Genomic DNA, 26,661 nt, shown 5'->3' with positions numbered 1-26,661 from the left:
CGGCTTTTACTGTTCCTGACTTCACAACTCTTTTCATTTCAGTAGCGGAAGTTGAACCAGCAGGGCATTCTGGGATTTGTGTCTTGTCGGCAACCATGGCGGACGCATTCGGAGATGATTTGTTCAGCGTGTTTGATGAGGAGCAGACAAGTTCTGGTAAAAAAACAGCCTCGAAGACTGGGACTCAGACTGGGTATGTTGGCTTGGTTATTTATTGTGGGTGTGGCTAGCGGTATAAATAACTTTATGCGTCCCTCTCTTTACTTTAATCAAGTATCAGGCTAACCTAGCTAGCCGACGTGCCTCGCATGTTGGGGGCTAGTCGGCTAACTACGTGTCTCAGACACTCACAGTTTATACACCGTCTGCGTTAAATGGGCACAACTTCTGCACAACCACCCCCTTATGTACGTCCTTATATTATTATTTGGGTTATAAAACACTTCTCGGCAGTCGTCAAAGTACAACCGGAGTTGTACAAATGTGGCGTGTGTGCTGCACTAGCCGTTAGGCTGCCATGCTCCACCTCCCTGTAGAGAACCCAGAAGCGCCTAACAGGACACACGACGGTTATAGATGTGACCGGCCGACCTCGCTGAATTACTGCGAGACTTCCACTGATGGGAAGCTTTGAAAGGCTTTCTGTGAGGTAGTTAACCCAGATAGTTGCGCCACAAGTGTTTTCTCTCTTCTATCTCAGGATAGTTCGCAGTGACATTTGACTAATGATGTCCTATATTGAAAAATGTTTATTTTCCTGTCCACTTTTGTCACACCTTCTCTGGAGTTAGAAGGTCGTGGCTGCACGCCCCTCTTTACAGTCCCGACACCTGCGTCAACACTAGGCAGAAAAGCTGTACTGTACACGGGAGTCTGATGCACTAATAATGAATTAATTTAAGACAGGAAAATGATGTATGAAGACAAGTCCAGTAAAACTGCCTCAGATGTGGGGAGTTGGGACACGGGCACGTGTTCATACAGCCACCGCATGCATTATTTTTAAAATGAAGGACTTTATTGCTAAAGTGTGTGTATATGACAGCCACTAAAGTCTTCCTCACCTCCCCGAAAGGAGCTGAATCTTCCTCATCCATGGACCTTACACACATTGACATTTATGCCTACGGTCTACCTCGTACACCTGTTGGAGCCAGGATCTCCTGTTCTTTAGAGAGTGCTGAGGTTATGCGTGGACACATGCTGTGTGTGTGTTTGAAAAACTGGTACTAACATTGTGGTTGATCTGTTTGTTGTTTAGAAAATTGGGGAGCACACGTGTTAAAGAGAAGGCCGACTCTCCACCTGTCGGCAGGCCCAAGCGTGAGACGTATGATGACTGCTCGGAGGAGGTGGTGGTCAGTAAGAAAGCCAAGCTGGAGACCGTCTCCACGGAGGAGATCAAGTACGAGCTCTGAGACTCCCCTTTAAATGCCCTGCCTCTTCTGTACCGTGAGACCTCCTGCGTTCACCTGTGTTACGCTTTGATCACTGAGACATCTTGATTTTCTCTTGCAGTCTTGCAGACCTGATGCCCAAAGTCAGGGTGGAGCAGGTGGAGACGGTGGAGGGCTGCACACACGAGGTGAGTCGCGTTCCTGTCCGCCTCTCTCTCTCCCTCCACCCGAGATGTGCGGAGGTTGAGTGAAACATCTCTGTGCGTGTCGCCGGCATCTCTGCTGACGGGTGTTTTTGCTCCTCCCTCCCCACAGGTGGCCATGCCTGCGGACGAGGAGTACACGCAACTGAAACCGCGAGTGGGAAAAGCTGCCAAGGTGCCTTCCTGCCTGTGCCCAGGTTTAGACAGGGCTTCCCCGGGGTGCAGCGTCATTGGCTTGGCACTGTAGCTCGAGTTTACATTGATTACAATAGTCTATTACAATTGTTTTATGCCAATGTCATTTGTTTGATGGATGGGATGTTAAAGGAACACTTTAGTGAACCAGTGCTGTAGTAGACCACAGTAACCACTGACAAACTGAGTTGTGTTCTGTTTGGTTGTGTTCCCATGCAGGAATATCCCTTCATTCTCGATCCCTTTCAGCGGGAGGCCATTTTGTGCATCGACAACAACCAGTCAGTTCTGGTGTCTGCTCACACCTCAGCTGGGAAAACAGTTTGTGCTGAGTGAGTGCAACGTTCACAGTTATTGCAAACTCTTCCGGCTGTACTCGGAGCGGCGGGGCGGTGTGTCCCGTCTGCAGCCAGCAGGTCCTGGCCGCCATGTTATTGTGAACACGAGACAAGCTGGAGTCTTGAGCGTTGGAGTTCTAAATGATTTTTCATACTGTTTATTTAACTTGCACGTACCACCCCTTCTACTTCCGTCTGCTTACGTGCCTCGGTCTGACTGTGTGTGTGTGTGTGTGTGTGTGTGTGTGTGTAGGTATGCCATCGCACTTGCTCTGAGAGGGAAGCAGAGGGTGATCTTCACCAGCCCCATCAAAGCTCTGAGTAACCAAAAGTACCGTGAGATGTACGAGGAGTTCCAGGACGTTGGGCTGATGACCGGAGACGTGACCATCAACCCCTCGGCGTCCTGCCTGGTCATGACCACTGAGGTATCTCCCTATGGCACAAGCGCCCTGTTCTGCAGTCCTCTTAATCACCCACTGCTGATGTCATATGGCAAGATTAGATTTACTAATACAGGCTTATAAATGTTTAAAATACGAACACAAGGTTTTTTAATGTCTGTTACAGACGAACATGTTCAGTCTTCAAACCTGAATGCTTCTCCCATGTCATGTTTAGAACTAGTTCTGCATCATTGAAATATGTCCTTTTTGACACCCTAAGGTTTGTTTGTTTCAGATCTTGAGAAGTATGCTCTACCGTGGATCAGAGGTCATGAGGGAGGTCGCCTGGGTCGTCTTTGACGAGATTCACTACATGAGGGACTCGGGTGAGTGTTGCCACACCTGTTCTAAGCACTGGGATCATCCATGGTGGGGCAGGAGGTGAGTGTGGGTCCTGCCCCGTGGCCCGTCCCTTCACGCCCGGCCCCCAATGTTGTTGTGTGTCTTGTGCAGAGCGAGGTGTGGTGTGGGAAGAGACCATCATCCTGCTTCCTGATAACGTGCACTATGTTTTCCTGTCGGCCACCATTCCCAACGCCCGCCAGTTCGCAGAGTGGATCTGCCACCTGCACGCACAGGTACACGCCTGCACACACACACACACACACACACACACACACAGGTACACGCCTGCACACACACACACAGGTACACGCCTGCACACACACACACAGGTACACGCCTGCACACACACACACAGGTACACGCCTGCACACACACACACAGGTACACGCCTGCACACACACACACACACAGGTACACGCCTGCACACACACACACAGGTACACGCCTGCACACACGCACACACACACACACACACAGGTACACGCCTGCACACACACACATGGGTACACGCATCACACTATGACAATTAATTTCATTCCGTTTTCCTGTTTTGTCCTGGTGCAGCCCTGCCATGTGGTGTACACAGACTACCGCCCCACTCCGCTGCAGCACTACATTTTTCCAGCAGGGGGCGATGGACTTCACTTGGTCGTGGATGAGAACGTAAGTTGCTTGTCGTAAGTTGGTGCTCCCCAGAGCCAGTAGTCCAGCTCAGAGTGTGTGCTGATCAATGGCAGTGTTGTTAATAGATCTGAAGTTATTTATTAAAAATGTATTGAGGTGTTATTGGAAGTACCAGTATTTTCTTGTGTATCCATTGTCGTTCACTGAGTACATGGTGTTCCCTGTGATCAGTTGTGTAAGAGGAAACCCTCTGTCCCCAGTTTGTGTGCGAACTTAAGGGGCTAATACAGCTTACGTTACAGGATTGGTTACCTCAGGAATATCTGTTGTGAAGGGTTAGTTTGAACCTGCTGAATATGAGCTGTGCGCTTGTCTCATGGGGTCTCTGGTTCGGGAATAAACTGTGCAGGATGTCAGTAACGAAACTGAACTTTTTCATATTGATCTTTATGAGCATTTATAGAAAACCTTGTGGGCAGTTAAATTACATCTGTCACTGTGTGTGTGTGTGTGTGTGTGTGTGTGTGTGTGTGTGTGTGTGTTTCAGGGCGAGTTTAGGGAGGATAACTTCAACACAGCCATGCAGGTGTTACGGGACGCAGGAGACCAGGGTGGTGCTGGCGGGGGCAAATGGGACCCCAAAGGCAGGAGAGGAGGAACTAAGGGTAGGAGGAGCTCCACACACAAGTAGCGAGCACATTGACAAGCTGATCCTGGATCAGTCCAGGAGATCCATGCCTGATACCGACCATGTAAAGTGTGCCCCCTCCTCACTGGTGCTGTGTGTCTCTAGGTCCATCCAACGTGTTCAAGATCGTAAAGATGATCATGGAGAGGAACTTCCAACCTGTCATCATCTTCAGCTTCAGCAAGAAGGAGTGTGAGGCGTACGCTCTGCAGGTGGCCAAGCTGGACTTCAACACAGGTGTGTGTGGGTCGGGCCCAGGGGGCGTGGCCTTTGGCTGTGGGGCAGGCCTGGGGGTGTGGCCTATGGCCGTGGCCTGGCGGGGTGTGGGAGTGTGTTTGACTGCGCTTGTTAGGATCTGGACTCTGACGTCACCATGGTGACTGGTAGACACTTCCTTTCCATCTTTTCTCTTCCTCTGGCCATTTAGATGAAGAGAAGAAACTGGTTGAGGAGGTTTTCAATAACGCCATTGACTGTCTGTCAGATGAAGACAAAAAACTCCCACAGGTAAAGGGCACGTGGGCACACGCACGCACACATGCACTTTTACAAAAAAAACATCCGACTTCACAAGACGTCTGCTCATCCTGATAAACTGGACATGCTCGAACTCCAAGTTTAAAACAGCAAACATTTTACATTCCACTTACAAAAACACAAACTCTGCCTACTGCATAACAGGAAGATCGCACTCCCATCCTAACCGCATGCAGACACACTAGGTAAATATAGTAGATGGAGATTTTGAAACTGTGTACCCACACTATCACGCTAAGTTCTCTTTTACAGACTTTTATCACCAAGAGGCATGACTTCATATGTAGGTGTTTATCTCTGTAGCTGATAGTGTACTCAGCATCTGGGCTTGTGCTATTAAAGGTGCAGTTTGTTGGTATTTGACTGTCTGCTGGATCTATAAATGTCGGCCGCGTTCCCAATGTTTTTCACTATCTGCACACAGATAACCTACATGCAGTTCAAGCGTGTGTGTGTGTGTGTGTGTGTGTGTGTGTGTGTTTTTAGGTGGAGCATGTTCTCCCTCTGTTGAAACGAGGCATTGGGATCCACCATGGGGGTCTGCTGCCCATCCTGAAGGAGACCACTGAGATCCTCTTCTCCGAGGGCCTTCTGAAGGTTTCACTCTCTCTTGTCTTTTTAGCTTCTTTTAGAACAGGTCTTTTACCCCAGTGGTGCTCAAGTGTAGGATTGATATCAAGGCATAACTCTTTCATGCAAAGTCCTGTAACGTCAGTCAGTGCCACTCCTCGCTCCACCCTGGTTTATAGAGGGTAAGAGATTTACCCTCACTTCCACACCTGCTAGAACGCAGCTGATAAAGTCCTCTGTGCAGGAGATGCATAACGCAATCTGGTGTAGGCCAGTGGGTCCAGAGTGTTGGCGCTGGGCCTCTCCGTCGCGAGCGCGATGTTCCTGGCGAAGCCTGCACTGGCTACAGAACCTGTCTCTTCTCGAGGACACCGACAGTCAGACTTGACGTTGAGCATTGTGCTTGGTGTGTGCAGGCACTGTTCGCCACAGAAACCTTCGCCATGGGGATCAACATGCCTGCCCGGACGGTACTCTTTACCAGCGCCCGCAAGTTTGACGGCAAGGACTTCCGCTGGGTACAGGACCCCCCCCACACACACACACACACACACGCACTGCATTTAAACTTGTTATTCAGTGCAGTTTAGTAGTTGGGGCCCAAGCCAACCCAATCTTGCTCCGGGCACAGGAGTGTACTTGGGTATGTGGACTGTGTGTACTGTATGACATGAGGAATGTTATGACTCACTACTTTTAATCAAACATTCAGGGAAAACGTCATCTTGGGGTTCAGCAATTTATTTAATTCCTTGGTGAATTTATAGAGTTGCGTTGCCTTCTCTGCTCCACGTCATCACTGACGAGATTCCTCGCTGATTCCAACACATGTGCACACTATCTTCTGTCTAGGGTTAGGGATACACAGAGGAAAAAACCATGAGGTTTGGCTTGCTTGCTTGATGTGTCAAACTGGCCACGTATTGTTTGTGTGAGCAAGTGATGAGGGGGGAATCTGAGATCTGGCTTGGAGCACATGGGAGGCTGCCATCCAAAATGCTTTGGAGGAACATCTGGAATCCCTCATTGCCTGAGCTGAGCAAGCTCTGAGCCTTGATGAACAAAGCAGTAACTGAGCGTGCTCAGAACCTCAGCATTAATTCGCTGCGTGTCTCCTCGCTTGGGCTCTGTCAGACACTGACTGACCTGCTCTGAACTACAGTTGCACAACCCTGGAGGTTTCATGAAATATCAGTGTTTGTGAGGCAGAAACCAAACAAGATGGTCAGGCTCTGACCTTCTATGGGCTCTATATTGGATGGATTTTTACTTTGTAAAACAAAAAATGTTGAGCCTACAGTCCTCTATCAGTCCCACTGCAGCCCATTAGAGGGCTTGGCCCACAGGATGAAAACGACTCTTCCAAAATATGCTGAAATTTTAAAGTAATGAACTAAGCATTTCAAGCTTCAATTGGGAGTCTGTGCACAGGTCCTGGGCAGTCGCTGTGGTACCTATGGCATGTTCATGTCCTGGGCAGTTGCTGTGGTACCTATGGCATGTTGGACATGCGTTCAGCTGTGGTACCTGTGTTCCTGCCCATTCCTCAGATCAGCTCGGGAGAATATATCCAGATGTCCGGCCGGGCCGGCAGGAGAGGGATGGACGAGAGGGGCATCGTCATCTTCATGGTGGATGAGAAGATGAGCCCTGCTGTGGGGAAGCAGCTCATTAAGGTAAGACAGCCAAGCACAGCAGCAAACATCAGACCACGATGCGTCTGTAGAGCAGCAGACTTCAGACCACATCACGAGTCCGACCCTTCCAGTAAGGCTGTCTCCTGAGCCTGTTATTGATTTTGAAACAGATTCATCTGGCACTTAACAAAGATGTGCAATCAGCTGTACTGTTTCTCTATGTACAGTCAAATAGCCGTGCTACACTGACCTAAATCCACTTTCACAGTTCACTCCTCCCACTTGACTCTCTCTCTCTCCCCCCCCCCCCCCTCTCTCTTCCTCTCTATCTCTCTCCATGTGTCTCATAATAGGGTTCTGCTGACCCATTGAACAGTGCCTTCCACCTGACCTATAACATGGTCCTCAACCTGTTGCGGGTGGAGGAGATCAACCCTGAGTACATGTTGGAGAAGTCCTTCTACCAGTTCCAGCATTACCGGGCCGTGCCTGGCGTCTTGGAGAGTAAGAACCACAGTTTGCGCTGCCCCAACCATCTTGCCCCCTCAGACTCCACCCCTCTGCTCCAAAATAAGTTTTCAGAAATTGTTCCGGTCAACACTACCCTTCTTAGACATTTAGTGATACTTGATGTCAATTTGAAGTAGAAATGTTATTGTACAACAGACTCTGCATAGGTCAATGGATCAGGTGAGTTAGGTTTTCAGGATATTAAAATGGGAATTTGTCATGATGATTGTCATGATTTCTCACAGCCGTTTGAACCACACCCCTCCCAATCCCAGTCTTTTTCTGAGATATACTGCATGTATGAGATCATCTCAATCCTGTCAGTGTAACTGTATTGATGAAGTAAATCCCTGATGTGCGCTTTGCGCTCTTATACCATTTTCTCTCTCTCTCTCTCTCTCTCTCTCTCTCTCTCTCTCTCTCTCTCTCTCTCTCTCTCTCTCTCTCTCAGAGATGAAGAATCTTGAGGACAAGTATAATGCCATAGAGATTCCCAACGAGGAAAGTGTGGTGACCTACTATAAGATCCGGCAGCAGCTAGCCAAACTGGCCAAAGAGATCGAGGACTACGTCCATAAGCCCAAATACTGCCTGCCCTTTCTCCAGCCCGGCAGGCTAGTGAAGGTGACCTCTGACCCCCAGCTGGGTCACCACCAATATCAACCCACTTTATTCAGAAGGGGGGGGGGGGGTGGTGGGACTGTGTTTGGTTTCTGCTTATTGAAGATTCTGCTTTCCCAGGTCAAAAAGGAGAAACTGGATTTTGGATGGGGGGTGGTGGTGAACTTCTCCAAGAAATCCAATGTGAAGGTGAGCAGCCCACTGACGTCATGACTGGTGCGTAGCATGGTGTGGTAGAAACGTGTATATTGCAAAGGGGTGTGTGTGTGTGCTCTCTGCAGACGGGAAGCAGTGACCTGGACCCTCTGTATGTGGTGGAGGTTCTGTTGCACTGCAGTAAGGACAGCGTGAAGAACGCCGCTACAGAAGCAGCCAAGCCCATTGCGCCCGGAGAGAGAGGGGAGATGCAGGTGAGCCACACCACCCTCGTCTCCATCACCACCCTCGCTGTGTTGAGAGCTGGGAGGGTGGTGCACTCCGAGTGTGAGGTTTGGGGAAGGTGCATTGTGAGGGAGTGGGTTGGAGAGGGTATGCTACAATGGAGTGAGTTGCGGAGTGTGCGCTACAAGGGGGTAGCTGATCAGCTTGGAGTGGAGCTGGACGTGTAGCCAACCAGACTGAACACTCGTGAAGCGTCAGTCTTGTCGGGTGGTGGAGTCAAATGACTTTTGACTGCTCGTGTGTTTGTTTAGGTGGTCCCTGTCCTGTTGAACCTGCTCACCTCCATCAGCTCCGTGAGGCTCTACATCCCCAAAGACCTGCGACCTTATGACAACCGACAGAGCATGCTCAAGTCCATACAGGTGGAGAAAGAGAACATGCAGGCACACCTTCCTTTAAGTGAACCAGAATTTGTTTGAATGGCAAGGTTTTGCAGTTTAAATGTGTGGGTCTGTCTGTCTCCCCCTCAGGAGGTCCAGAAGCGTTTCCCTGATGGTCTGCCTCTGCTGGACCCGGTTGATGACATGGGAATCAAAGACCCTGGGCTCAAAAAGGTTATCCAGAAGGTGGAAGCCTTTGAGCACAGGATGTACACCCACCCCCTGCATACCGACCCCAACCTGGAAACCGTCTACACTCTCTGTGAGAAGAAAGCACTGGTGAGCGCACGGTGATAAATATAGAATTGTGGTCATGCACACATAGAACTGCAGTTCTAGGTTCTTTGCTGGTTTCTGTTCATTGTTGGCCCTGTCAGTATGTTCCAGCCAGATTAGGCCCCACACAGACGGGTAGGCAGATGTCCGGCGCTTTAATGAGCCATTCTTTCAGAAAGGTCGCCGCTTGCTTCTCGTGTGCGAGGGCTTTTTGCCACACATGACCCCAGCGCTCCAACGTGGGGGGAACACGGCTTCGTTGTTTCTATTGAAAGCAGCGTCATTGGACCGCTTCTTGTGCCAGAATTCTACAAGAGCCACTCGGATCAAACAGGAAACCGTCTCCCGCTGTATCCTGACAACCCGGATGACGTCCCAGCAGGCACAAAGCTTGACTGGTCTGCTGGCCGCTTGACCATGGCTGTGTGTGGGAATGATGTCTGAGGACAGCTAAAGTTCTCCAAACTGTGATGAATCTTATACAATTTAGTCAACAAGCAAATTTGCATTTGTAAATGGTTTTTAATTTTGCTTGGGTTTACCATTTACTTTACTGAGCTTCTTTTTGGTTTTTATAAGCGGTTGTTGGTAGCTCGTGGACATGTTGGATGTGGCTGTATTCGTTGTGCTCCCTTTAAACTAGTGTATGCTTGTTTTGTCCTGACCTGACCACAGGGTGTTGGGTGCCCACTGATGCAGTGTGTGGGCAATGAAAGAGGCCTGGTTCTGCAGAATACTGCTCCATGCCACACTGCCCCCTGTAGACTGGGGGTTTAGTGCATCATAGTGGCTTTGTCTAAATGTATAGGTCTGTTTGAGGGCCATGTGGACTTCCCAATCACATATGATTACATATCCCAATCTGATATGTAAAATTGCTGTTTATGGCAACGATGGCAGAAACCCAAAGACCCCTAATCAGCACAGAGAAATGTAAGTGTGATGTAAACCAGCCAATGCTGGTCTGTGTCATGCTTACAGACAGCGCTGCTAAACCGCACATAAAAAGGAAATTTAACAAACCGTTGCATTCTCTAATAATGGTCAGTGTTTAGAGTGTTTTTGTCTAAATTTACCTTAAAATGTGTTGACTCATGGTCGACGAAGAAGAATGCCAATACCACCTCATGGGCAGCCAGCAGACCTCAAGAATATTGTTACCTGCAACTAATTTGAGGAATGTCTGTGCGTGTCTGTGTGCACGTGTCGTGTTCCAGATTGCGACCGACATTAAGGTGGTAAAACGTGACCTTAGGAGGGCGCGCACCGTGCTGCAGATGGACGAGCTGAAGTGTCGTAAACGCGTGCTGCGCCGTCTCGGTTTCGCCACCGCCAGCGACGTCATCGAGATGAAGGGCCGCGTGGCCTGCGAGATCAGCAGGTACAGCTGCCAATAGGGTCTTTAGCATGGATGGCAGTCGGCCATTAGGAAGGTCTGAGGTAATGAGCCGATATGTAGAAGTGTGGAGAAGAAGCCAATGGCGTCTCTGTTTCACATCCAAGCCTTTTAAACTGAGATCAGAGGTCCAGAGAGTCGTGCCACAGAAGTCTTGCCTTCAAGTGCCCTGGATCTCAGTACTTTAAAACATCAGTGTGCTTCTTAAACAATCTTAAATCTGTGTGTGTGTGTGTGTGTGTGTGTGTGTTGCAGTGGGGACGAGCTGCTGCTAACAGAGATGATATTTAATGGAATTTTCAACGATCTGACGTCGGAGCAGGCCACCGCTCTGCTGAGCTGCTTTGTGTTCCAGGAAAATGTAATAACGTGCAAATTCAATGATTCTACTTATTTGCATGTATCTGAGAATGATGTAAATGCACAGAGCCTGGTTGATGGTAGCATGCGGGAAACACTTGGAGCAGTTTGTTTGTGAGGGATGAGTTGATTTGAGGTCATGGACCAGAAGCTGTGCTAGAGGATCAAAAGACCAACGCATTCCTGTAACATCTGGTGGAGGGGTGGGGTTGGGGGCGGGGTCTATGCGTGCACTGCTGTGCCAGCTGGCCCCATGTACAGTCAAATAGCCGTGCTGCACTGACCTAAATCCACTTTCACAGTTCACTCCTCCCACTTGACTGACGCTCGCTCTCTCTCTCTCTCTCTCTCTCTCTCTCTCTCTCTCTCTCTCTCTCTCTCTCTCTCTCTCTCTCTCTCTCTCGTGTGTGAGCAGTGGATGTTATGACCACAGTGTCTTGAGTGTAAGCGCATTTTATGTGAGCATTGGTGGTGTGGAAACAGAACTGAGGTACTCTTGGTTCATTTTAAAGGGCTTCAGATATCGTCACCAAGTGCTGGGTGTTGGTCGACCTCGGTCCCCTCAGGGGTGATTTCCTCAGCACAGCGCCATGAAGCCCTGGCTGAATGGTTCTGGGTGGCGGGATATGGCAGCAGTGTCCTGTGTAAGAACCCTGCAGTACGGCTGTGCCGAAACAGCACCTGTTACTAGGCAGAAACAGCACCTGTTACTAGGCAGAAACTGACCAACTGGGTGAAATGTCGTTTGAATCCGATGCAGCTCTCCACTTCTCATCTGACTCGGATGCCAATGACTCGTTAAGATCGTTAAAAGCACTGGATGGGACTCTTGAGTATGCAGGGGTGGGTCAGGCGTTGTGGGGCTCGGGGTGTGTGTGTGTGTGTGTGTGTGTGTGTGTGTGTGTGTGTGTGTGCGTTCTCTCCGCCTCCTTCCATTTGTGTAACTGTCTTACTCTCACCATTTCCAGGCTAATGAGATGCCTAAACTGACGGAGCAATTAGCTGGCCCCCTCCGTCAAATGCAGGTAACTTATTTTGGCAGGGTGGTGACATCTTCCACCCATCTTGAATTTTAACACCACACACACACACACACACACACACACACACACACACACACACACACACACACACACACACACACACACACACTCTGTGTCCACTGAGCTGGGGTTTCCCCTCATGTTTTACATCCTGTCAAACCTTGCAGGTCGAGCTGCTCTCGCCTGTTACGGTGTTTATAATGGCAATAGCTCAGTGTTTACTTCTCTGTTTCTGTGTGTGTGTGGGGAGTGTGTTCTGCCTCCCCCAAACCATCACATCGGGTCTCGGACGTTAGTTAGGAGGACCTGCTGGTTCTGTGGCCTAAGCCCTCCATGTGTTCAGACGTGGAGTGTGAATGGTGCTGTCTGACCATGACGTGTCCCTCTGCAGGAGTGTGCCAAACGCATCGGGAAGGTCTCTGCCGAGGCCAAGCTAGACGTGGACGAGGATGCCTACCTGAACCAGTTCCGCCCCCACCTGATGGACGTGGTGTACACCTGGGCGAACGGAGCCTCCTTCTCACAGATCTGCAAGATGACTGACGTCTTTGAAGGTACTGTTGCCCCATTGACCACGTCCTGTGTCAGGGTGTCATATTGACCCCCCCCCCCCCCTGCCTTTGGCTTCCTGTCATGGCCATGATGACGTTTATATGGAACCCACTGAATAGTTCAAAATCTGTAACGGAAATCATTGTTGCAAAGCAACAATTTGTGGAAATTTTTGTTTTATACTGGAGGTGATGGAAAGAATGAACAGGAAATGTTTTGCTCACATGTTAATCTTGCCCTTTTTTAGAAGTAGATTTATAGAGTCTGTGGTTCATATAAAGCTATATTGTTTCATTGTCATCTCCCTCAGCAGTCTGTGGGCGTGTGTGTCTGCGCTTTGCCCGTTAGGCTGTGGGCCCGAGTGTGTGTGCGCGCACTGCCGCCCATTAGGCTTTGGGCCCGAGAGTGTGTCTGCACTCTGCTTGTGAGCACGATGACCCGGAGAGCAGCCGAGATGTCTCAGCAGACCCTGACACGAGCGTGATAACGTGCAGGGAGAGTTAGCTGAAGGCATCCAAGCAGAGGTTTTTTCCTGGCACCCTCCCTGTTGCTCTCTCGCACGCTTGTCATGTGAGCGTTTCATCGTGGTCCTGCACCACAACAGCTTGCAGGTGACCTGCTGAACCAGACACAAGACGGTCTGAGAATGACTGGATGCTGCGGGAATGCCGACGGCCCGAAACGAACCCCACACTTCTCCCTCCATAGACACGCGGGTCGCCAGATTCTCACCCTCAGATTTTCTCTCTTCCCACTTGACACTCCTCTGTCTCCCTCCGTCTCTTGCAGGCAGTATTATTCGATGTATGCGGCGTTTGGAGGAGCTCCTCAGACAGATGTGTCAGGCAGCCAAGGCCATTGGAAACACCGAGCTGGAGAATAAGTTTGCTCTTGGTAGGCCTGCTTCCCCTCCCCTCACTACGTTTCTGCTGGCGATTAACACCAACCTCACAGCTGACACCACGTTTCTCAAAAGTATAGTCTTATCTAGACTTATAGTCTGGAGTTTACAAACCCATGTAAGTCTGGTTTGTTTCTTGTTTCCCTTCCATCTACCTGCACAGGAATAACAAAGATTAAGAGGGACATTGTGTTTGCTGCCAGTCTATACCTGTGAAGGAGGCCCCTGCTGCAGGCCACGCCCCCTGCTGCAGGCCACGCCCCCTGCTGCCTGCTATCACATGTGGACTTGGTTCTCCAGCTCTTTGCCTGTTTCGTTCCTCTTTCACCATGACACAGACGAAGTGACATAAAACATGTTTTATTTGTGTTCTTGACAATGTTCTTTTTTTGTCTTCCAAAACATTTTTTGTTTTTTTGTACATACAGTTTTATCATAATTTTAATTAAAAAGAAAAGTCCATATAGTGATTATTCTTGCAACAATGTTTAAGGTTTGTATTTTTGTGGACAGAGTGGTACTGTTTCTTTGAGGTGTAGGTATATTATGTCTCTGTGAGCATCAGGGTTATACACAGGAAGCAGTGGTGGTAACAGCAAGTCAGCCATGGCATGATGGGAAATTGAGTCTATAGAGGGGGATGGAGCAGCTCGGCCGAGCAGGACGAAGCAGGCGTTACATTCACAGGTCTCCACTGCAGTGGTCCGCCCTCTTAGTGGGTGCATGCTGAATCTCGGCCCTACTGGTCCCCTGAGAGAGGGCACACAGGTTCCTGGTAGCTTCAGTTAGGACTGTCGAAATGATGCCCGTTGGTTGGGGTCTCCTGTAAGGTGGCGTGTGGGAGTGGGGGATCCGCAGGTTTTTTGAAGAAGTCTGATACGAAGAACACCTGAGGAGGGTAGAGAGATGGGAGGAGGAGCAGAGGTGTGGGTCAGGACATGGACTTCATATGCACCGCTGAAGCAATTCAGAAATCTGGCTGTACTGGTTTTTTTGGTATCTCATTTTTATCCTCTTTCACTTTTATCCTGAGTTCACTACTGAACTATGGTTTTTCTGTTTTCATCTCCATTTTTTAAACCTGGACTAAGCTGAGAAACCACCTGTTATGAAAGTCTCCCTTAACTGAAGAAAGTCCAATGATGCTAATCTTTACTGAGTAATGGAAACCTGCTGTGTAATATCATTCTCTGTGCTAGCTTTGGGTCGTCATTGACAATGGTAGCGTTCTTGGGTTCAGAATTTCTCTAAAAGACCTGAGCTGGACACTCACCACCAGTATGGCCATGAGCGCCCCCTGTAGGAGGCCTGTGAGAACGTCGCTCCAGTGGTGTTTGTAGTCAGACACGCGAGACAGTCCCGTGTAGACCGAGGCAGCAATGAGGAAGAACTGGATTGTAGGACGCAGGAGCCGAGCCCAATCTGCCTTCATCCGTGCTTGGATATACAGCTGAGAAGAAAGACAAAACCTCAGTCACTTCTGGAGGCACAGTGTGATGTTACATAGGCCTCTATAGCAACATGGTCACCACTTATTCATGGTGATTTGACACTACACTGTCAACTGGGGTCCATCACCACCAAGTTTAAACACTTTAGAGGTAGAGAGTTTTGCACCCAAGGGGATTCTTTCACATCAGGTGACTGGAGGGAGTGTAACTCTGTACTTTGCCCTAAATGTGCTTGACGTTGGAGATAATGGCAGTACTGTGTAATCGAGAGGTGCAGCAGTGACCCAAGACCACATGTTCCACAGCTCATCACGCTCCCGATGCCCCGGACTGTCCCACAGTAACCTTCCCCAAATTTCTTTTTCTCCCATTTGCTCCCATGGAAGGTTGCTGTGTGTGGGGTAATGAGGGTGCAGAGAGATTGGTATTTAAGTGAGCTTTTGTGATCTGTGCTTCCTTGTTTCCTGCCACACATCCTGCCTCCTTAGATAAGACAACAGTCCAAGATCACAATTTACCAGTATTACCTCGTGGTCAACTGGTAATCTTTAGATCAAAGCATGTTGTGTTTCTGTTCTCACAGATTTACAGAGACTATAATAATTGTACTGAAATCTCTTGTGATTATATAATTTATGGCCAAGTTATTCATCACTCCTCATATCACTGAACATAATCATCAAATATAACCAATGATTGATTCAGAACCGATAGTGTGTTCAGGTTATTATTGGTTGTATAATAATGCTAGTGCAATGTCCTGAAATATAAAGTTTGGTTGAAGTACTATCCTGACCAGTGTGAGCCTGCTGCCTATGGACTGTGGCTGTGTGTTGTAAAATATTAGGTGTTACCTGGCAACTGGGTGAGGAGAGCGGTTATAAATAGATACTTACCGCCAGGAACAACATGCAGTACATGGAGAAGGAGGAGTGTCCAGAGTAGAAAGACAACCTGGAAAACGCAGAGACAAGACTGATGACTGTGAACTCTGAGGTCCTGGTCCGTCGTTACCTACCCCATTACTATAACTACAGCCCCCTTTCAGCTAAAGTCTCTGACCAACAGCTATGACCAGAATGAGGTTCCTGAGGCCCATGTTGGGATTCAGCAGTAATTCAAGATGAGCTACAGGGGGTGTGGTGTGGGTTTCCCACCCAAGTGTAGTATTATCAGTTCCCCAATGGCTTGATAATTAGCTGATGAGTCAAATATCAGATTGCATTCAAGCATCTTTGGCTTTCACCCCATCACATGTATTTTACTGTTCATTGCAGAACTGAACCACCTCCCCAGGTTGTTTGGGACTTTTACAAACTGAGTTGTGGGCATATGTTTGGTAATCCTTAGTGCACATGTGCTAGGACTGTGAGCCTTTGGTCATTTTCAGTGTGGAAAAGGCAGGTGGGTGTGTCTGTCAGTTAAGGTCCCTGCTGAATATGTGTATGTGTGTATTGCAGACTGCTCAGCAAAAGCAGGGCTGGGCTGTTCATCCGGAGGGCTTTTGTGTCTTCCTGTTTACATTAGCCATAGACTCTCTGTCGAGCAAGAGAAGCTGCCCAGAAGGGCAGGAGAAATGAAAACTAGACATTTTTTTTTCATTCATTGTGATCCAGGGCATCTTAAATTAGAAACTGGGAAAAAAAAACATTTTCATTTCACTAAAAGCATTTTGTGTGTGGCACATGGTCATACCAAAGCATGGATGGACATAGATGAGTCAGCATGCTGCTGCGTGTCAGTGGATTTACACGGCACAGGGAACGAAGGGACACAACGTGTCTGGTAGAGACAGGACAAATGCAGAGGACAGGACAAACGCCGTCCCCAGAGAGGAGCTGATACAGCACAAGCAGTAACTCCGTTCTACAAAAATAAACCTGGAATCGGTCCCTTGTTACTGGCTAACTTGGGAAAACACTGATTTACAGTGTTGTGTTTTGCCGTCGCACACTTCCTAACTGGCAATCAGCGTGTTGACATCCATTCACGTTTCATTTGTTAATGGCTGGCAGCTTTGCAGAACACGTCTGCCAAGGCCAAGTTTATTCAGTTATACCGTTAACTAGGTACAGATTATAGGATTTATTAGATATCAAGGATAAGCCACACAGTGTTATGGATATATACACATTGACTTTCAAATCCACTGCTTCTTTGCTGGACTCCCACATACTAAGAGTAGTGAACTCTGACCTTACGAGAGATGATCCATGATTATTCTCGACAGCCTGACTCCCTCACCCTCCCCAGCCTGATGTGGCAATAGATCCGTCTCCAGGGCAACAGGGCAAGTGGAACCTACCCAGGAAGGCACTGCCTGTCGGAGACAGGAACCACACCTAACTGTAAACAAGGGTGTTCTGGAAGAACCCGCTGGCCTTGGGATCTGCCCAAAACAGACACTAAAACCTTCAGCACCGAACTTTGTGTGCATTGGTGTTCTGTCAAATTGCTCACCACAGGATTTTAGAGTGCTGGAGTGTGTGAACCACAGAGTGTGTGAACCGCAAAGACACCACAGGTGCTCTGGGCTTCCAAACCATGGTGGGTAACTGGAACCAGAACGCAGGTCTGTGGCAAAGACCTCCCTGACTGGACTTCTTTACAGTGAAAGTGCACTCCTCTCACAGAACAACAAGGATACTCGGCAACCGGGTTCTGGTCGCCATGGGAACTAATCAAATCACACTGCCAGTTTTAGTAGACGGCATCTCAGTGACCATGCTAATCATGCTAATGGTCTAGTGAAGTCTAAACTCTGGCCATTATGTCCTTTAAGAGCTTTCAGAAGCCTGTAACTACTTAAAGGACTGGAGCCTCTAACCTTCAGGGTGACCATCTGTGCCATCAGACCATGTTTTAACTACTTAGTTACAGCACAACCAGGTATGAATACAGACTTGGTCGGAAAGTCTCTTGGACAGAACCACATCAAAGGGCCTCTCGGAAAATGTTTTATGCCAGTTTCTGTTCCTGCTTCAAAGAGCTTCATGTGCTGAGGTTGCAGTTTTGAGGCAACAGGAGCTCACGAGAACCCCACCTGGGAGGGGCGGCATTAGGTGGAGTTTCTCCACCAGATGGGATTTCTTGTGGAGAAACCCAGTAGGATTTCCCTCATGATTTTTGCCACTTCATGTAAACGGGCTGGCGCAGCCGTCTCCCTTCAGGAAGCGGCATGTATGAAGGAGACGGCAGAGACTCCCACATCCAACACAGGCCACCCACCTGCCCTCGTTCACCATGGTCTTGTCCCCCGTACAGTTGAAGGTCTCGATGTATGCCCCGGCTGAGCAGTTGATCAGCTTCCAGTCGGGTTTACACACATCCAGGAAGTGTGGTCGCAGCCGTCCAATGGAGTACTTGGCGATGTCCGTGAGGGACTGACTCATAGCAGCACCAAACAGGAAAGTTCCGACTGCTTTGTAGACGCAGGCAACATAGCTGTTGTTAAAACTGGACTTTGACTTAAGGTGGTTTAGATAGACTAAAAGGCACTCGCCACTTATCATCTGTGAGGGGGAGAGAAACAAGACAGAGCTCAGAGAGCATTTCACATGAGAATATCCATTACGCTGTTATCAAAACAGAAATGAATGTGCAGTTTGATATATGTATACACAGTAGATATATTCAAATGAGGATGTCCACTCTTCAATAACTAAGGCAAGACAGCAGGAGCAGTATTTGACAATGCAGCCATCGCTGGTAGCCTGACTTTCCCCAGAGTTTGGGCTGGACTCTCTGTCCCTGTCCTGCTTCTGCGGTTTGGCTGAGAAGAGTCTCCATTGTCTCTGAACTCTGAACGACTCTGTGTATTCTGACTTATCAGACGATTGGAACTATTCATAATGTACACACAGTTTTGTAATCTCAGAAAATGAAGGGCTTTCCCTCTTCTTGCAGCAATGAATCAGTGTGTGTGTGTGTGTGTAAGAGTGAGAGAGAGAGAGAGAGAGAGAGAGAGAGAGACCGACCTGTTGTGAGGAGAGATTTGCTGTCTTTTTTTTTTTAAGAAGTGTTTTTTTTTTTTTACCAAAGAAAGGTGAAGTCCATCTCTGTTTCAAGCCCAGAACTAGTGCTATCGCTGAGGGAGTATTTTAGTATTATGGTTAAATGTTGACCCTAAAAGTGCAGCACCTAGAAATCTAAACACAGCCCTCTCTAAACTCACACAAATTGATATATCGTGAAATTGGAAAAGCACGAGTTTACAAGTCTAGAACTCAAATTGTCCCCCAAATAATTTTTTGTTCACAACTGTCATTCTATAGCCCCTGATCACCTGCCCCAGTTATGTTCAAACAGGAAAAGAAACACTTATGTGATATAAGGGCATTGTAGTAGCACATTATAATGCACTATAGGCTTCCCTATTTGATACAATGTGCACACTGAATTAAGAACAGCAGAATTATGAAATAAAAAAATGGCACTGAATAGCAATTAAAGACACAATAAAGAAAGGAGTTGGAATGTGTCTAGATATGAAGAGGTGATTTTGCTTGGTGCTGTCAATGTCTGCGTCTAAGAGGCAGACGTGCAGTTTGCTTGAGACACTATTTCCACTGTGTACAGAGCTTGGCTGACTGTCTTTCATAAGAAGTCAAAATTTGAATAACCACAGATACTCAATCTGATCTGAAAATGTGTCACAGTGTGCCTATGAGAAGAAAGTCATTCCAAAATTTCAAACCTAAATTTTTGTGTGTGCGTGCAAGGTGAAGAAGACGAGGGCTGAGAAATTAGTTGCTGAAGCGGTTTATCCACGCAAAGCAAGCCCATAGAAACCCATAGAGAGGTGGAGCGGCCTCCTCCAGGTCTGGCGAGACCAAGCACTGCACAACGTTCAGGGTTCCCACCTGCTCAAACTGCTCACACAGTTTACACAGCTGTCTCTCAAACCCTTTGTGAGAAAGCTGTGCCTTGGAGGGGACTGATGCTTATGCTTACTATTCTCATCCATCTCCCACGTATCTCTGAGGGGGGGGGGGGGGGGGGGGGGGCACTAAAGTGTGAAGTGCTGTGTCCCTTCAGGACCAGGGCAGGATGCCCCCTGGTAGAGGGCAAAGGAGAGACGGAGGCGGAGAGACTGCATTACAGAACAAACAGCACTTACAGTAAGCAGCGTGACGGGTATCATTACTCCACCTAATAACTGATAGGAAATGGTGTCTTCCTTAAGAGGGTACTTGATCGAATCGTCATTACAGAAAAATCCTCGTTTGAATGCTTGGTGCTGAAGTGTGAGTATTGCGAATGGGAGTCCAGCTAGCAAACACACACAAAACAAACACAAAGCAACAAGAGAGAAAAATGGCAGAAGTGGGTTAGAAGCGGAGTCTATTCAATTACCGCAACAGTCCCACCCAACACCACCCATACCACCACCACCACCACCAAAATACTTTTGTGTAGCAGGAAGAAAGCCGTGTTGATTAACCCCAGTTTACAAAGACATACAAAGAACAAAAGATTACCAAGCTGGTGTTCTATACTGGGGGCTGAGACACACGCCATCTGACATCACCGCTGGTCCTGAACGTTGAAGCATATTGTGATCCTGTCTAACCTCTGACCTTGGCCTCCGGTCCACCACTGCATCATCCTTCAGCTAAAAGTACTGCCTGCATTAATTAAGCAGTCCTGATTGCACTGGTCCCCTAGTTCTTTGGAATAAAATCACAAGTAACATTACAAAGACTATGTACAGCCTATATACAGAGTCAATAAACCTCTGGAGTCTACAGTTTCCATATAGCATTGGATGTTTTTATGTCTCAAACAATATTATATTATGTGTAAATTTAGACAACTGCAATGTACCTATTCACAGAAGGAAATGGTTTATTATTCTCATATTTTGCTCATGATGACTCGTGGACTCTGTGCTGCTCTACCTGAGAGCTCTTGCTTGTCATTTTCTGCAATTTTAGGATGCCGGTTTCAGATCCTTGAGTAAATGGATCAGACTGCATTGTTTTGACTCTTGACAGGATCTGGGGTCATCGCTGGAAACTGTGTTCAATGAATGCAGCTCAAATGATCTAGAAGCCTGTGATGAGACCGTGCAGCTTGAGAAGAGAAGAACATCTCACAGTGGTGATGTGGGCTAAGGGTCGAGTATGACTGACTGGTCAGAAAGGCAGATGTTCATCACTGATACGCCACGTATTCCAGACTAACTGTCCTCTCCCACGCTCTGGTTTATGTGTCCCATAAACCACAGAACCCAGGAGACAATGAGAGATTATGTCACCAACACCAACCTGTGGAAAAAGCCCTCAAACACTGCTGCTGTGCCAAAACAAAGATTACATGAGCATGATGGAGGTTAGTTTCACCAACAAAACAAGCCCCCCCCACATACACACACACACTAATGTGTAACATTAAATTGCCATGAATGATGGTGGATAGATCCAGCTCTACCCGGGAGGCACAAACAGAGCTGTGGATGTTGGTGTGTTTTAAAGAAACCACTGTCAACAGCCCCCAAGAGAGTTCTCAGAGTACGGCCTGGCCGTCCTCAGTGTACCACGGTGTCTCGCCCTCTTCGTGTGTCGTTTCTTAGCGTAAATAATCACAAAAACATCCACATCGTTACATCACAAATTGATCTTTCATGTTCTATCCTGAGAGCCATCTATTGTCCTTAAAATATTTACTGAAAGTGCATCAGAGTGACACAATGTGTGGTGAGCCCCAGTCGCGTGTGGTGCAAGGCGTGTGAGCTGGGCAGAGTGGACCACAGCACTGCCCTGCAGAAAGCTGAGAAAAGGAGCCCACAGCTTGCATTGCCACATCCTCCTCCATTTCCAGTTCTGTTTCCAGTGAAGGCTGCATTGTCACGACCTACGCTGCAGTCTGCTGTCTCAAGGGCTATGTCCAAAATCACATGGTGTAAAATGCCGTACAAACGCTCCAGTGTTCATGGCGAGTTGTGAATGAGTAAGCAGCTCAATCCACTTCCAACTCTATCTTAATTGTTGGGAATGAAATTTGAGAGTTGGGGTGTGTCCAAAGATATGGGATGCCATCAAATTATATCCTAACTGTTCTGAGGACAAACCCCGTGGTGCATTGTGGGTAATTTGAGGTTTTCATCAGAATGAAGAAAACTCAGGAGGGCTTTTCACAGTTTAGAAGCACGACTCAGAAGTGAAGCATTTCATATGCGCTTCAACACGTATGAAACCACACATGCACACCGGAGTCATACATACTAGCCCAACTGACACACACAATCGCCTGCTCTCATCCACACTGAGCAGATCGGTCTTCATCTCTTCCAGCAGCAGCTACTGGAAGCTGAAGCACATCAGAGTGCACAGACAGACGTGTCACACAAGGTACTGGGGCCCTTTATTCCAGATGCAGTATTTCATCTGTGCTCCAGACAATATTAGCTCGCCAGCCTGAATCACAAATGTATTCAAGCTGTGTTTAAAACTAAATTACTGGGTAATAAGTGTTGGGTATCAATATTTGTTAATAATGCTTACTTATTCAGTAAACAGTCTGCGTCTTTCAGATGCTCCATGTTACCAGTTCTGAGAAGTTCCATGCTGAGGGAGTCATGAGAACTATGAAAGCTATCACATGCATCGTCTAAAATCTTGGAAGATGATGAAAACCACAAATTGCCCCATATGCTGGTTGCACCTAAAGGTTTGCCAACACAGAGGTGAGGAGACACTAAGAGCTCTTCCAAAGGATCTGAAATATGAGCCCTCTAACCCACAGAGCTAAATCAAGTGGACACCCTCTTGATTTGCATCCATCTTTTGTAATTCAAAGTTTGCAAAGTGAGTGACATGCCCAGGGGATCTACTCAGAATGAGAGCTTCTGTCAGGCAGAGGCAGAAAGACTGCTGCTGTGTGTTCATACTCTTTACTCATTAAATCTCTCTCTCTTTCTGTTTGTCCCTCTCTCTCATTGGTTGGCCTAAAATGTCATGCGGAGGAAGGCATGCAGCACAGCTGGGTTTGATCACACTCTGTGGCTCACAGTTGCTCAGCCAGCTCTGCTCTGTCAGCTCAGAGCAACTGCTGAAGTGAGAACTGCCACCGGTCAAACCCAGGAAACTGCGTCTGCACTGGTCCCAATGAGGGGACACCCTGGGCATGTGTGGCTTTAATGGTGTTCTTACTTACGCTACAGATGGGCAGTGTCAAGCCCACTGTATACAGCACCGCAGAGGTGATCGTGCTGGAATGAAAGGGGTAGCTGATGCTTTCATCGTTACAGAAAAAGCCTCTCTGATAAGGCGTGATTTTACCCAGGTTAAAAGCCGCCAGTGGTAGTCCAGCTGTGAATGGAAGAAGGGTTAACAATGGGTTAACATTTCAGGACAAGACCTCGGACCAAGAGATGAGTGCTTGTGTTGGATGAGTGCTTGAATTAGAGGAGTGCTTGTGCATTTTCTGGAGTGCATCTCAAATACCTTAAGCATCGCCACCTATAAGAGGGAGAAAACGCTTGTTTGCGGTGACAAGTGTTGGAAAGAAGGGCTACTTAGCTCGGAAAAGGCGTGACGAACTTTCGTAATTGAAACCTTACAGGGTACCATCATCGTCTAATTATTTTAGACAGCTGCTCGTATCTTGTTTACTCTTCACACACACACACACACACACACACACACACACACACACACACACACACACACAGCTCTAATGTTGCTTAAGCAGACTGCTCTTCATGATTTTTTGCCAGTTCAATAAAAATATGACCTGAACAAGGTCGTCCAGCAGGTGCCTTCTCCTGTTATCAACCTCGTATCTGTCTGCACTTCAAACTCCTTCAACGTCAGAGACACGGGACCTGACGAATTTACATCCAACGCACCAACCCACGTGTAAACATTAGACCCTTCATTGCTTCACAGCTTCCTGGCCTCAGTCAGATTGGAAAAACACACACACACACACACTCCAGCACATGAAACAAAGGTATGACAGAGACCATACCACGCACACTTGAAACAGCTCAGCACAACTACAAGCTTCCTCAACTATGCTCTAATTCGGAAACTTCTGATCAAACTTTTCATTTGCCCGAAAAACTGCACGTTAGCTGAGCCAAGTCATATACACTAGCACATTATCACTGAACTACACAGGAGCTAATGCATACAGTAACTATTATCACATACTGAACACTGTAAGAACCATTATAAACAGCTCCCCCTCTTCTCTCTACTAATAATACACACACACACACACACACACAGAGCTTTTTTTAGGTCAACCTCCCAGCTGTTCTGATCAGCAGGTGGGCTGTGATTGCTTTGCTCTTAAATATTTAAAACACAAATGGTATTCCTGCTTTGGTCCAACATATTTCAGCTTTATTATACAAGTCTACAATATACAGTATACATGTACAATATACAATATATATAATGAAGACTTTTATTAAATGCATGAATCGTCCTCTGATGCATAAACCAGTGATCACACCAGCAGAGAGATTACACTGCACTATCTACAGCATACAGCCTTTACAGATACATAAAGGGCCTTTTCCTTTAGATGTGCTAGCTTCCAAATTACCCAGACACGGAACAGTATTTTGTGAGTTGTTTTGCAATATGTGCGCCTGACCAAGACTCCCAAAAATAAACACAACCAAAGTATATTTAGAGCTACAGATTGACTATACAAGTGACAAAATATTTCTACAATTAAGCTGTTTTCATTGATGAATCAAAAGAACAATCCACCTCGAACAGAAATATTGTCTTACACTTATCTTACACACACACACCACCCGAGTGTAAAACGGTCACAAACCCCCACCGCAACACCCCTGTGATCTCCGTTCCTACCAGTAACATGAGCTTTAACTGGGCAAACACGGATGAGGTCACATTAGGCCTGCACTAACGACGCATGAACGGTATACCATCTATTAAATAGATGAACGCTACATAATACCATAGTCTCTAGTCTAAAACTTTAATAACGCACGTTGTAGCCCACACGGTTGACAGGTTAAAGGGTCATCTCTTCATGCCCAGAAGGTCCGGGATCGCCTTGCTCAAATCACAGGGCTCTTCGTCTCGAATTTTAACAAGCCCAATCTGTTTGGGTTTGCAAATAGATAGACATTAAATAAAATGGGCTGATTCTACTAGTGAGGTGTTTTCCATGAACAAACAACCCAGTTCTCAGCTGCTGTATTGCACGTGCTCGCACTGTTTCTGCTGGCGCAACAGCCACTGTACACACTTGCAGATGACAGGTGCCCACAACAGATTACATGCTGTCCACAAACCGTTCGCTTTCGGTACAAAGTACATGGTTGAATACGAGAATGCAGCTTTGAATTGACACGTGCGCGCGCGTTTGTGACCGCGTGTCGTGACGTCCTCCTCGTCTGCCTTATAAAAGGCGGATGCAATGGGAAATGTTGATAACCTGATGTTTTTGCTGTACGAGGGTGTAACAGGAGATGCCGTCCGGCTCTGTCAATGGGCGGGTGTGCGCCACGATAAAGTGCACATAAATTCTGTCCAGACCAGTTTTTTTTCCATCTGTGATACCGGTTATTCTCCAAATGATTGCAATACGTTCATGTTTTGATGACATGCAATGCCAAATCAGTCATGACCGATTACTGCAACTCGTCAAAACACAGTTGGCTAAAGTAAAAATGATTTTGTTTCGTTTAAAAAAATGTCGCCAAAAGCACAAGTAGTGTCAGTTTTAGTCTTGTTGAATTCATTCATTTAGGGCGTTTACTATCCGGGCCATTAGCGTAAACCGGTAGCGCATTATTAGGTAAAAAAGGTGAGGGTCATCCGTCATCGCTGATTGGTTATTGATTGGCGTTTGAACAGTATGGATACGCCCTATTTTGTCGTGTGACTAGTAATTCTAGCGTAGACAACCGCATGCGTAATTGAGAATATCACAAAGTAACACATACATACCAAGTATAAGACAGGCGATGTCAAGCAATATAAAAGGAATCCCTCGTGTTTCGAACATCTTCAATGATCTTCCGTATGTCCACAAGACCTAATCAAATTAAGGCGAGTGAGAGGCAGTCTAGGCTACTCTGTGTGTCCTTGAGCGTGTGCAGCCAGTTAAAAATAAATCAACAAATTTTGACCATATGAACCAAGGAAGACGAGCGAGGACAGCCTGACTAACATTGACTAAGTAATGGCGATTGACTATCACCCGGAGAGGACATTAGAGTCGCTTCGTTGTTTCAGACGTTAACCATTTCACAGCTACAAACAAAAACGACAAAAGCCAAGTTTATCGCATCGGTCCGTCACGTTAGCTTGCACGGTATAAGTTGGTCACGGCAGGACTGAGCTATGCACTGCGAACTGGAGACCCATGCGCCGAGGGCTGTCATGATGGGAGCAGTGAAAGGAGAGTTGAGCCTATCGCGTGTTTCCCTACGTCATGTGAAAATATTCACCCTCTCCGTAGTTGCTCCTCCCACCCACTAGAGGAAAACAAAGACGGTTCCTACACTTATTTATTTAAACAATTAGTGTCATAGTGTCACGTTTGTTTAAAAATAAATAGAATTTCATTACATTTTCTATAATACTAAAGATGTATATTTAAAATAGCTCCGTCTACAGCCGCTTCATTCCAGATATGCATCTATGGCAAATGTCTCAAACCCAAAACAGTGTAGTTCAGTGTAGCTTCTTCAGTTAATCAGTTACTTGTGCCGCATTGTACCCCCAAATTAAGAGTCCTCGTGGGTTACCTTGATC

At 47.3% G+C, this 26,661-nt stretch overlaps 2 protein-coding genes across 6 annotated transcripts; one reads left to right on the top strand and one right to left on the bottom strand.

The window, feature by feature from the left end:
* Nucleotides 1-49: 49 nt before the first annotated feature.
* Nucleotides 50-15,706, top strand: mtrex (Mtr4 exosome RNA helicase). 2 transcript variants are annotated; one of them, XM_077019765.1, is made up of 27 exons: nt 50-193; nt 1,262-1,405; nt 1,519-1,585; nt 1,713-1,775; nt 2,015-2,127; nt 2,387-2,561; nt 2,815-2,905; nt 3,033-3,157; nt 3,489-3,587; nt 4,096-4,213; nt 4,342-4,473; nt 4,664-4,743; nt 5,260-5,370; nt 5,760-5,861; nt 6,894-7,019; nt 7,334-7,484; nt 7,942-8,114; nt 8,232-8,300; nt 8,393-8,521; nt 8,804-8,914; nt 9,023-9,211; nt 10,426-10,589; nt 10,860-10,965; nt 11,933-11,989; nt 12,399-12,561; nt 13,349-13,453; nt 13,624-15,706. In XM_077019765.1, exons 1-27 carry the CDS (start codon nt 96-98, stop codon nt 13,674-13,676), a joined length of 3,114 nt encoding a protein of 1,037 aa, XP_076875880.1. In that variant the 5' UTR covers nt 50-95; the 3' UTR covers nt 13,677-15,706. The 2 variants fall into 2 exon arrangements, with proteins under 2 accessions (XP_076875880.1, XP_076875879.1); XM_077019764.1 differs by having other exon boundaries at nt 8,217-8,300.
* Nucleotides 13,805-26,329, bottom strand: plpp1a (phospholipid phosphatase 1a). Of its 4 annotated transcripts, XM_077019770.1 has the most exons (7): nt 20,812-23,049; nt 20,392-20,580; nt 20,031-20,182; nt 18,140-18,423; nt 15,808-15,865; nt 14,734-14,910; nt 13,805-14,349 (listed from the first exon to the last, which is right to left on the bottom strand). In XM_077019770.1, the coding sequence occupies exons 2-7, from the start codon at nt 20,429-20,431 to the stop codon at nt 14,242-14,244; spliced, it is 819 nt and encodes a 272-aa protein (XP_076875885.1). In that variant the 5' UTR covers nt 20,432-20,580; nt 20,812-23,049; the 3' UTR covers nt 13,805-14,241. The 4 variants fall into 4 exon arrangements, with proteins under 4 accessions (XP_076875885.1, XP_076875883.1, XP_076875882.1 ...); XM_077019768.1 differs by lacking the exons at nt 20,392-20,580; nt 20,812-23,049 and adding an exon at nt 25,852-26,329; XM_077019767.1 differs by lacking the exons at nt 20,031-20,182; nt 20,392-20,580; nt 20,812-23,049 and adding exons at nt 23,069-23,223; nt 25,852-26,328.
* Between the last annotated feature and the right edge of the window lie 332 nt (nt 26,330-26,661).

This window comes from Brachyhypopomus gauderio, chromosome 10 (assembly GCF_052324685.1).
Source record: "Brachyhypopomus gauderio isolate BG-103 chromosome 10, BGAUD_0.2, whole genome shotgun sequence".
NCBI lineage: Eukaryota > Metazoa > Chordata > Actinopteri > Gymnotiformes > Hypopomidae > Brachyhypopomus > Brachyhypopomus gauderio.
The sequence above is the reverse complement of the archived record's forward strand: the minus strand, read 5'-3'. Positions and strand labels throughout refer to the sequence as shown.

Excerpts from the sequence above, each read along its gene's own strand:
- mtrex (XM_077019764.1), top strand. The coding sequence starts at position 96 with ATGGCGGACGCATTCGGAGATGATTTGTTCAGCGTGTTTGATGAGGAG. Across the intron at positions 1,586-1,712 it reads TGGAGGGCTGCACACACGAG|GTGGCCATGCCTGCGGACGA; the intron begins GTGAGTCGCGTT and ends CCCTCCCCACAG. Across the intron at positions 13,454-13,623 it reads GGAGAATAAGTTTGCTCTTG|GAATAACAAAGATTAAGAGG; the intron begins GTAGGCCTGCTT and ends CTACCTGCACAG.
- plpp1a (XM_077019767.1), bottom strand. The coding sequence starts at position 25,909 with ATGTTCGAAACACGAGGGATTCCTTTTATATTGCTTGACATCGCCTGT. Across the intron at positions 18,424-23,068 it reads TGACACTGCCCATCTGTAGC|ATGATAAGTGGCGAGTGCCT; the intron begins GTAAGTAAGAAC and ends TCCCCCTCACAG. Across the intron at positions 14,350-14,733 it reads CGCTCATGGCCATACTGGTG|GTGTTCTTCGTATCAGACTT; the intron begins GTGAGTGTCCAG and ends TACCCTCCTCAG.